This window comes from Zosterops lateralis (assembly GCF_965231275.1).
Source record: "Zosterops lateralis genome assembly, chromosome: 4".
Taxonomy (NCBI): Eukaryota; Metazoa; Chordata; class Aves; order Passeriformes; family Zosteropidae; genus Zosterops; species Zosterops lateralis.
Window position 1 is genome coordinate 32,850,914 of NC_139765.1, and position 12,424 is coordinate 32,863,337.

At 32.6% G+C, this 12,424-nt stretch overlaps 1 protein-coding gene across 1 annotated transcript in view; it reads right to left on the reverse strand.

Moving 5' to 3' along the window:
* LRRIQ1 (leucine rich repeats and IQ motif containing 1) overlaps positions 1 to 12,424 on the reverse strand; it is a gene marked incomplete at both ends in the record, with an annotated part of 102,926 nt that overhangs the window by 11,732 nt on the left and 78,770 nt on the right. Inside the window, 3 exons of the mRNA XM_083859631.1 lie at positions 121 to 241; positions 5,067 to 5,127; positions 6,692 to 6,815. Coding sequence (XP_083715757.1) covers positions 121 to 241; positions 5,067 to 5,127; positions 6,692 to 6,815 — 306 coding nt within the window. The remainder of the gene's footprint in view (positions 1 to 120; positions 242 to 5,066; positions 5,128 to 6,691; positions 6,816 to 12,424) is intronic.

The window sequence follows — 12,424 nt, forward strand, 5'->3', positions numbered from 1 at the left end:
TATGAAAAGGCTTTAGATAAAAAAGAAGCAGAAAGAGAAGCAGCATGTGTTATTAAGGACTCCAAGCGTGCTCAGTTCTACCTAGCATTTTGAATGATATTTAGAAGAACCATAACTTACTTGAGGATGTTGCTGAGTGTCTGTGTGGCGGCTTATTTTTTTCTCTGTTCTCAGTCAAAGCATTTCCACCAGCCATGGAAACAAGGTCTAAATCCATGTCTTCTCTGCTTACAGGGCTTGCCTGGAAGCAGTGGGAGAGAATGTACACAATCATGAAACAAAATATAACATTTTCTGAATGTAGCTCACATTACTCCAAATAAACAAACAGGGTCTGTCAAACAACCTTCTTCAAAATGATACCACAATCCTTTTTTGTTGCCTAGGCTGAACAAATGCACTATGTCAAAGCATTTTTGTAAATAAGAGCCGATCTTAAAATTGTGGTTTGTGATCTGAGTCAATGCAACAACAAAAGAAAACATTTTAGTACAGTAATTTTGAAGAAAATCAATCTTGCAGAGGGTTGATGAAACCTTAAACAGCTTAAGATCATTTACTGACCAGTCTATAATTTAAGTTATAGTTGAATGTCAGAGATGTCATATTGGATTATTTCCTGCAATATTTATGCTTTATCCAGGACACGTATCACTTCAATCAGTCATGGGCCCAGTGAGTAATTTAATCTTTTAGGTTTTTGCTAATTAACCATAACCATCAGACAGCATTTTAATTATACTTTGGGCAAGAGTATTATATTAATTATAAACTTCTAACATCCAGTGGTGGTATGTTTTAGCATGAGGCATGTTACCTGCACACAAATATGACAAAAGAAAAATGAAAATCATATTTCATTTTAGCAGTGTTTGGGAACATGTAGGGCAAAGTTTAAAAACTGACCTGGAAGATATCACCCACTGTAAATTGCAGATCGTTTTTTTCGCAGAAACAGCTTCACATTTACTGAAGAATGTAATGAAAAGCTATTCAGCACCAAAAGCAGCCTCTAACAATAACTAGATACTGAGGGCCAGTAACAATGATGGGGAAAAATCAGACACTGATTTTTAGAAGAGTCTAAAAAAGTGATGAAGAGTCTAAAAAAATCCCCAATGCAGAGTCAGTCGTCTGGAAGTACTGAACATAAGGATATACTTTTCCAGTCTCTGGACCTTCAGAAGTTAAGTCCAGAAAAGCAGATTAAGTCTTTCCTGTGTCTGGGCTGAAGAGCTAGGTGTCTTTCAGAAGTTAGATGTCTAACTGGGTATTTATTTTTTAACATAAAAACAAACAAGCTACAGAAAAGGAAAGACTCTGCTAGTGCTAATGTCACAAAATTTTTGCCTGACATTGTAGTAGCAAGACTGCTCAGCCAGGTATCAAGAGACTGGGTCTCAACTCCTTCCTCAGGGGGCTAAAGCCCACAGCTCCCTTTTTCTCAGGAAAGTGCTGTTACTATGAAGTTGTAGGCCATTCTGGAGGAGACGATTTCCAGACTTCCTGTTCAAACTACCTCACTGTACCAAAAGCAGCACTGCACCAATGCAGACAGGCTTTGTAGTCCAGTCTAACTTAGAGAACTCAGATGAAATGGAGACCTGTTTCATTTCCTTGTCTTTACTCAGTCACTGTTTAATGTAAAATTCATTAAAAAGTCCATGCATTTTTAAACCAAAAGCTCCAAAGATACAGAGATTTTACACTCTTCCTCAGTGATTGCATATCCTTTGTGTCCGCACAAAAAGTTTATCCTTTGTTTTCCGAGGCTTACCTTTTATATGTTTAATGGCGAGCAATTTAAAGCTTTGCTTTGCACAGCTAGTATTTATTATTGCTGTTAACATCAATATTTTATTTTCTCTTCCAAAGCACTGCCAAGAAACTTTGAAAAAAAAAAATGCTTTACCCTGCCAATTATTTCTATTTTTTTTCCTTAATATTTACAGTTGCTTTAAGCTTGTAAGAGCTTCCCATGTTCAAAATCTTTAAACTGAAAGCTTTTAGTTTTTCATTAGTAGAAATAATGCAATGATTGTGATGCTCAAAGAGATTCAGACCAATGGAAGTGATCATTCTTATTTCTATCAAACCTGTTTCAACACACAACAAAAGTTTTTTTAATGTCCCAATTCCCAAAGATCCAGGAGGCCACAGAACTTTATACAGATAGCCTTTCCATGGTATTATTATCCAATCCCTACCATCACAGAAACTAAGGCTTCATCATCTTGTAGACAACAATATTTAGGGTTATATACTAGATTTTAACAGGGCTGTCTTGATCTCGGATGTGAAATCTTTGTTACTTTATTTCAAATAAAGATAAATGTTTTCACTCAATTACAGTCAGAGTAATATTTAAGGTTGTATTAATCACTGGAGCAAACTTAATTTTGGCTTTTTAAAGAAGCTTACTGAAAGTCCTCTGAAGCTAATTAAAACCTTCCTTTTTCTGTTTATGACTTAGAACCAAAATTTGGAAGAAATTTAAGATACTGGCACATTTTTTGCAGACTGTAGTATTGGACTTCCAGCTGTGCTGATCACCATACCTAACTCTTCAGACTTTCTGCCATTTCTTTTATTATCACAAAGCTTTCTTATTAATTAATTGAAAATTAATATCAATCAGGAGGAATCTTTGCCTTGAACACAGCTTTGCATCTGTGTATTTGTCTGTTTCTAGGTAAAATTATCAAGACGTTCTGTAACCTTCAGAGATAAAAGGTGCTTTCGAATTCAAGTTTGGAGATACTGATCAATAGTGAAGGGGTTAACCCTGTAGGTAACCTAAACTTCATACAAAAAGAATCAGGAAATCTATCCTACCTGCTATTCCACAAAATCATATTAATTTACAACAGCTAAAACTGTAAGTCAGCATGCTTTCCTAAGCACTTCTATGGCATTATTAGTGAGAAAAATCACCAAAATTACCAAGATTAACATAGTAAGGTTTTAGATTTACTGCAGGTTACTACAAAGCAATAATCTCCAGTGAGAAGACTTTATTGTTTATATGCAACCACTGAAATGCAATTTCGTATCAATGAAAAAAAAGTCTTAAATTACTGGAATGTGCACAAATGTCATTTTGAAAACTACATTAAACTTTCAGAATGCAAGCCTATGGAACACATAAAAACAGGGATTGTCTAGCACATCAGAAAACTTCATGATTGAGCATATGGCATAGGAATAAACTACTGGAAATGTCCAGGAATGCTTTCCTCTTCTAATGCTTGCTCTCTCTCTCTTTGCTTTTAATACGTATTTTCCACTTTCTTTTACCTTACAAGAATTTTTTTGATAATAATTGCAGCTGTTAACTTGATTTTTATCATGATTTCATAGCTTTTAAGTAAGCTACAGTGCCAAAGCAATAGGAGTATGTTCGCATTTCAACCTTTAAGAGAGAAGTCATATAAATTTTAAAACCAAAATTCTCCAGCCATCTGTGTGTACAAACCACATCATTATTTCACTGCCTGTATAATACTGCTTTCTGCATTAGAGATACATTTTATTCCATTTTCTATTTTTTGAACCCTCTATTGCATTTTTCTCTGTATTTCATTCATGTGGAACAGCTATGTTATTATGTGGCACAGGCTGTGACAATTCCACAACTCTGCCAGTTATGTGGGCACACCACATAATACTATTGTGGGATTGCAGCAGTACTTTGTGGACAGAACTGCTTAGTGTAAATAACACAATCTACCTATGTGCACATATGCTTACCAATAATTACATAATATGTAATTTAGATAACATTATTAAATTATGATTTGCTCCAATTACTGTTTTAGACTCCACCTAACAAATAGCTATTGGTGCTGCTGCAATCAAACCCTACAGCAGTCATTTGGTTCACGATTTCAGCCCCTTAAATTTTAGAAGAACGTAAGAATTGGACACACTTGCCAGAGAAAAATATTTGACAAAATCTGTCTTAGAGTAAGCAGTAATAGTAACATGTAAGGCTTAAAAGCATTTTTTCCAAAGGTGAATTTTATAAGAGTTTATGGAATAATTTTCAAAACATGCAAATTGAGTAGGTTGTGAAGCTAAAGAAGGGAGAGGCAAGAAAGGGACAAGATTACTCAGAGAACAAAATGAGGCATCTAACACATCATCTCACTGGGAAATACGTTTTATGCAATAGTTTACATTATGTATCTGAGTATAAAATACTAATTCTGTCCAGCTTTGAAATTTTTGCCCCATTTTTAAACTGTACAAAATTTTATTAATAAGAATATTGCTAACTTGGCATCATAATGTAAAGTATATATATATAGAAATGGAATGAGTATATATTGGCCTGTAGGCATCACAACTGCTTGCTATTAAAGGAACTTTTGGGTATCTTTGACACGGTCTTTCAATTTTTGTTTCCAGTCATCAAATTGTTAAATTGCTCATATTTCTTCTCCTGCCAACTTACATGACTACCTTTCAGAAAATCAATTTTTTTTAAATGCTGAAGAAAGAGTGAATCATGAGAAGAGCAGAGGGGATTTTAAGATCTAAAAAAAAAAATAAAAAGAAATTGTAGGAATAAGTCTAGGTTCATGCAATGTTTTCAGTAATGTCACCATATTAATATACAATTCCAACTTACTGTATTTCAATAAATGACATTGAAGGCACATTAGAATGATTTAGGTATGTTATATACGGAATTTGAGAATATTTAAAGTTGTTCAATTGACATGAATATATGTTTTCAGTAAATAATGTAGTTGGTACTAAACCTTATTTAATTTTTTCAACTTTTTTTGAAAATTCAGATTTAGAAGCTTCAAGAAACACACAGTAGCATTTTATGTCTTAAAAATAAACTCAGTGTCAGACCATGAAGCTAGAAGCCAATGCACCTACATGGAGTTTTGTGCTAAAATATTTTCTTCCAATCTCCATCAGCGATTACTTGATTTCCAAACAGACATAGCACTACAGAGTTATATTAATCAAAAAATTCTCCTGTTTTTACATTAGGTACAGATTGGAAATACCCGAATTCTGCAAAATCCCACAGCGAAACAAGTTCTTACCACAAGTTGTACTTGTCTATTGTCGCATATTGCAGGATCTAACTCGGGCAAAAAACGACAGCTGGAAAAATGTAGAATAGAAATTTCAGGAACTCCCACTGTACTGGCCTCACTAAAATGTCTGCACAGAATCTTTTAAGGAAACAATCCTGCTAAATTATTTAAAATAATTCCATGATTAGAATGCATCAGAGAAATTAATATTAACTGAAAAAGTAAAGTATCAGAGCAATTACTATTAATTTTTTGGCTAATTTAAAAAATAATTAAAAATTCTTTATTCAAATGATAGAATATTAAGTTAGCCGATTCTAACCAGCATGACATTTTGTATGTGTTGACATACATTGTAGAATAGACTGTTTTCATGTTACTTTTTGTGGCAATAAAATTATTTTCAGTTGAAAAAATTTATCACCCATTCTAAATTGCCTACCAGTGAAGTTTGAATGGGGATCAATTAGACTTTTGGCACATTAAAAATGATATCATGATTCTTTAAAAAGTTAGTACAAATACTAGGGCATAGCTTACAGCTGCAGAGGTAGCATAATAATATTTAATAAAATTATTTTATAAATTTCTGTGTCTTCTTATTTTCAAACATCATTACATGTTGTATTCCATGGTTTTCATTCAAATTAAAAGTCATGAAAGTTATCTTAAACAAATACTTTGAGTATTTCTCTATTATGGATCATGACTGAAAGATAAATATTTCTACAAAGCCAGATAAATATTTCCTAAGGAACGTGTTTTTCATATAGTATCTACAGTCATTGATACAAGCAGGATATGTGGCATATTTTTCTGCACAAGACGGAACACTTTGCAGCCCATTTAATTATAAATACATTTTTAATAAAAATAATGATAAAATTAATATACTAAACCTGTTGCTTGCCTACTGACACTTTGTTTGGTTTTTTTACAGATGCTTGGCACTGTGTCTACTGTGTCTACTAATGACTTCATTAAGATCCTAATGGCTTATATTGAATTTATGACCAAAACATACTTACTATGTCTTCATGTTAGTTTAGGTAATATGAACCTTTCCCTTAATTGTATTGACATTTTACCTGTTTAATAACCAAAACTGAACATTGAAGGAACGTGTTTACAACATTTTAGTACAATATAGTATAAAGATGTAAATGCTGGCTTTATGTTTTAAAGACAAAATATAAATACACACTATTTAGTTTAAAAAAAAAGTATTTTTTTACTTCCTTAATCAAACCTAACAATATAGCTAATGTTACAGTTGATTTAATTACATAAAACCATAATATATATCAATTACATTATAAAATATACGATGAATAAGCATTTTTTCTACACTCTTTACAGTCTAACAGCAACTGCATTGCTGAAGTAAAACTAAGTAGTTATTTATTATAAGATTCTGAACATTTTATAATTTCAATTTCAATGTGGAAGAAGCAGCTATACAAAGACTACTAAGCCAGTTCTAAAGGGTGCTATATTTGGGACTCGGAAATTTGGTGTACTGTCTGCTAGCTGCAAAGTCATGTTTGTTTTAGAACCATTAACTTAGGTTTCACTTTACAAGACAAATACAAAATTTTTAAAAAAATCTAATTTAAAGTCGATGACCTCACCACTTCGTATCTCTGGAACTGGCTGCTTCATAATCCAAAAACTGTGTACGAAGCCATTGGTATGTGAAGTCTTTTCTCTGTAATTTCTCATCTAAAGGAGTATCCAGCTGAGAAATTTTTTTACCTGGGGAGGAAGAGAGATACTCTTGTCTTTCATCATTATTTTAAAGTACATTTTCCTTAAGATTTCCTAGATAAACTTGGAACGTATTGTTTCTTCAAAAAGAAAAAAGGCAATTATTCATTTTCATGCAGAGTGCAACTATTTAAAATTTCTTCAGATATATTTAAGAAATACTTTTATATTATTTTTAATTTTATGTTTTATCTTTTGAGATGTAATATTAGCCTTCTAATAAATTTATTTTATTGGGAAATAAATCTATCCTTTCTTATGAAATTCATATAGAAGTATATATCATACAGAAATTGCTTGTCACAGCTGTCATGAATGTTCCTTATTGCGCTATCTCCATAATTAAAAATATGCAGTCGTTTATACTTACAATTCCACGTAGCAATCTATAAGGTTAGAAAATCAAATCACTGTTATATGCAAGAGTCGACACATGGGAATCTTATTACTCTTATCTGACTTCTACTGATATGATCCATTAAAACATTTAAGACATTTTAATGGCAATTTCTGATTTGGATTCCAGACCAATTGCATCTATGATATTATTATTCAGAAATTACTACCTACTTTTGGATCATAAAAGGTATTTAAAGATAGAGAATAAAACAGTGACATTTTGGGGGAAAAAGAAAGAAAAAAAAGTACAATTCTGGAAATCCTTCAGTTTTTGGACTACTCTGCTGAATAACAGACATGGTTAGAAGCATCAGGAAGATGAGGCCAGTATTGGAAGAGTGTGAAGAGAAGCCATCACTGTTGCATAGCAATATTCATGAATTAGAATAATTTTTTTTATTTTCTAGCCTCAAACATTAACTTTATAAGTCACATCTTTTTAGCACCTTCAACTTGGGGCTTTTATGAGACATTTGAAACTTTTTTCTTTTTTTTTTTTTTCCTTTCAAAGATTCTGGTTTCTTCACTGATAGGTGAATATGGCAGTTACTAGAAGGTGTTTAGTAAACTGCAGGAACACTTGAACCAGCAAAGGCCACTTAAGATCAAGTCCATTTGCTCACTATGGATGATTTAACTTTCAGTAACTGCAAAGAGATGGCAGAGGTGGAGACAGAGATGCCAGAAGTGCCATTGTTTTTGTATGTTTTGACATTATAAACGGAAGTTATAGGATATTCACCAATTCACCTTTTAAGGAGTTTGGTACATTACCTGTAGTATTTTTTAAACTTATAATTTACTTTGCATAAGCTGCAAAATATAGCTCCTCACTGGCATCTTACCTAGTTTTGTCGTGAGCTCATTGCTTTCAAATTTTAGCTCTAAATTAAAGTATCAAAGCTCCTTATTTCATAGTCTGAAATAAAATGTTTTTATTTGTCTTAATATAGGGAATCTCTATTCAAACCAAATCCATTCCTTAGGCTGAATGTGTTCAAGGCAAGGTCCTGGTCCAGAATATAAAGTCATATATGTCTTCCTAGTCACTCACAGACTAGAACTTAGGCAAAAAAAATTATCCTTAGGTGATGTAAAGAACTCTCATTTAGCTCCTTAGGAAAACAGAAAATGAAAATTTTGGATGGACAGTCACTGTATCTAGCAAAGAGGGTGTGAGGGCTGACAAAAAAAGTCAAGCACTGAATTATTTAATCAGTGCCAAATATTAACAGATTATAATTATGCTGTCCATGAGTTTCTTTTATTGAAGTGGGAAAATATTCACTTTTTTCTAAATTATGTCCTTCTTGGTTCAGGAGGACAGTTATCTAACGCTTACATTTTGAAAATTTATGGGTTCCAAGTCCACAACTACACTGGTAAGGATAAGCTGTAAGGATACAGCTCTTCACTCAAAAACAGATAGTGATTTATAACAGGAGTAAGACACCTTGTGAGGGACCTCGTAAGAGCACATCATCTGGAGATTAAGCCTTCTGCATATGTTCTCCAATGAGGAATAATCTCGCAAGAAAACATAGGTTTTTTTCTTATTTGTATTAACAGAAAAGTTGGCTCAGTGTTACTATCTTTCTAAGGATAAATATGTCTTGTGATTAAAAATGATTTGTATTATTTATGCATTCACTAGAGTGTTTTTATCTTTTTCTCTATTAAAAGTGAAATCAATATAGGGGATAAACCAGGATTAGAAGTTCATGTCTGAGTCTGTCTGTCAACAATGGCTGAAGGAAGATGAACGTACAATAAGCTGTAATAAAACTTACAAAAATTATGAATACCTTTAACCTGGTAATTTATTTTCCAAAATTATTTTTAATAATTTTCCTTAGTTGCAGTTTCAATTTTTTACTTAATTATGTTTGAAACACAACTGGTTTTATTTAATAAAATTTTATTTGAATTTATTTTTATTTTTTCATGTTGATTATTGAAACATGATTGAAACAAAAATTTCACCAAGATAAAAGTGTAAACAATAGGTTTTCTTCCTTAAAATTATATATGCTATTAGACAGAATATTCTTGTTCATATTAGTGGTAATAGTGGCTTTTTTTCTCAAATGGGCAGATGATCTTCAATAATTTGTTTATAAAGTTGTATTGTATTTTCTTATTTGGAACATACCCATATTCTTGTTTTTTAAAAGTAAAATCTAGCTTTATAATTTTTACCAAAAAACCCCCATGTTATGAATTAAAACACTGCATTATCACTTTTCTATTTCACTTATGGCCATCATGCATTCAAGAAACTGGTGTACCAGTATCATTAACAAGCATTTCCTTGGTGGCTTTCTTAAATTAGGGCAATGTGTTTTTTTAAAAACCTGGACCTGATTTTGTAGAAGTATTAACACTCATAGAAGTTCCAAAGAGCTGTAAGCTTTCTGCATCTTTGAAATGGATCAGACCCATAATCTTTAATTGTTCAATGTGGACAACTCTAAGACTATCAAAGAAAATAGAAACACATCAAAGAAGGCATCAAAACCCAAATTAATTTCAGAGGTATTTAAGGTATCATACACTCATTAGATTATCGTTCTAAGACTTCAATCTTCTTGACTTTTTTTTTTTTTTAACATGACACACGTTAATAATTTAAGATTGGAATTGTCTTTCAGTTGGCATTAATATAGTAATGATTTTTAGGTGTTGCCAAATAATCATCCACACAGATACTGTGCACTTGAGGCCAGATATCATGCAGCAGTCAGGGCCACCTACTGGCAATTTCCTACAAAATTTGAGCATCTAAATAGGGAGAATTTAGAAAAGCCCTGGCATCTGAAATATCTTTGGAACTGCATATTCTAGGAAAGTAACAAATTCTTTTCTGGGTCATCAAATCCACAATAATTTGTGAATCTTTAAGAACCTGAACTTTGGTTTCTAGAAAAATGTCATCCTTCATCAGTCAAATCTGTTTGCTGAGTGTGCTCTGAGACAGTACGACTCACAATCAGTTTAAAAAATGGATGCTATTATGTAGTTTAAATCAAACTATCTCTGCATAATCTGTTAAGTGAGGTAAAGGAGAAGGGCAAAGGATCTATGAACTACTTCAGGTGAAGTGCCCTAAATTCTACATGAAGTCAGTTTTCTTTCTTTCCCTCAAGATACAGATCTTGTGCTCTCAGCTGTAGCTGCCACTGTTGAAAGAGGATTGAAACACAGCCAGGGGAATAGCTTGGCATGTGGAAGCTGGAGATTCAAATCTCATCAGGATAAGGGGTACTTGAAACGCATGTTCTCCAGTGCTAGGACAAGTGTTGTTAACAAGCCAGCATACAAAAGGAAGGAAGTTGGTTACACAATGTCTGCATTCAGGGTGAACTCAACTTCTGTGCCAGGAAGACACCAATCCTAGTCGTTGCAAATGACAGTTATTCCACTCTTCATCAATTCATATGCAAGAGGATGCTAAAGAACCTGATTCAACATAGTACTTTTTTTTCCAAATCTATTTGTTTATGATGGGAAGAAAAAAGGTCTAACTTTAATATATCATGCTTCTTGATAAATATATAGAGAAGCCTGCACTGTATTGAACCTTTCAAATCTTGTGTTTAGAATGTGATTTAAATCACTTCAAACCTTGCTTCATAGGGAGTACAATATAAATAAAAGACTAAGAAACCTAAGACCTACAATGTGAAAGAAGGGCTTGGAAACTCTTCAGCATTCTAAGTTTTCCTCCCTTAATAAAAATATCTGTGACCAGAGTTAATTTTCTCAATATGTATTCTGGAATTGGTGTTCTTAATACAGGAATTAAGTAGCTGAACTTATGTATAAAATTATTGTCTATACAATTAATATATTACATTTTTCTTCTCGGTCAGTATCATGGCATAAATTACCTGGTCAGAAAGATATAATATGAGGGCATATGTAAGTATGTGTATGAATGCACAAAATCTAAAAGAAAATATTCTTATTGAAAATTCAAAGCCTACCCTGTGAGGCCTTATAATTTCTACTGTCTTCTATACAGTTATATAATGTGTGTATCACACATTTATAAATTACCTTGAAATCCCAAATCTAAAATCCAACTTTTTAATCACATTTTTCCCATGTTACAACAACAACACTTTATTTCTGACACATCTGTATAATACACACAGAATAGAAAGAATGACATGAGTTCTTCTTGCTATTGAGGCAAAAAAGTGAAGTATTTGGTAATAGGCAGGAGAAAAACAATAATTTAAAAGTTACAACCCCCACTGCTCTTCACCCCCCCCAAACCCACCTGTGTACTAGAATGTAAGAGAAATGAGAGGAGTTTCTTTTTTTCCACAGAGAACTTAAAACATTTATCAGAAGTGTACTTTGTCAGGAGTCACTAAATACTGCTATCCATAGCAATCACAACAGGCCCCAGGGGGTTTTGGAAAAAGAATGGTATTTAGAGTGGTCTATAGCATGCTTACAGGTATTCTGTGAATACATTATAGTAGAAACACTTTTGTGACTTCCAGACAGTTGGTAGCATCACGTTACAGAAATTGGTACAGAGTTCTTACTGAAGCTTATAGCATCCCCAGATTGTGTTTATCTACAACTCAGGTCTGGAATTTTCAGATAATGGGGTACATACATTTCTACCTTAAAAACCTTTTCTTTTAACATAATAGTTAACTTTAAAAGGTATTTTTTCATATGAGAGATTTCTGACTATATTGACTTCCATCTCTAGGACTAGAATGAATGAAATAAATATATTTATAGTAGTGTCTGAGTGAGTTCACAGTTGAATAAAAGATGAAATAGAATTTCATCACAAGAATACTACCTCAGGTTATGACCTACATAATTTTTGATGCTTAAAAATGTCTTATCAAATACTTTATCAATTATCAATGAATAAGGAGTTTTGAACATGGGGGTGCTGGGCAATGTACTAGAGAATGTCTTTTAAAAATTACAAAAGTAGCTACTGAAAGGAAAAAAAGTTAAAAAGAGGGGTTTTTTTTCCTGAAACTTGAGCCCTTTTAATCTTTTTACCAGGTATTTTGAATTTTTTCAAACTACAAATAAGGCCTACTATATTATTATTTGATCTGCAAATCTCCTTTTCTTCTCTAATGTCTTCACCAATTAGTTAATTCTATTTCAGCAGTTATATTTCAGACTGTGCTTTCTGTGTTCTCTCTTTGATGTCT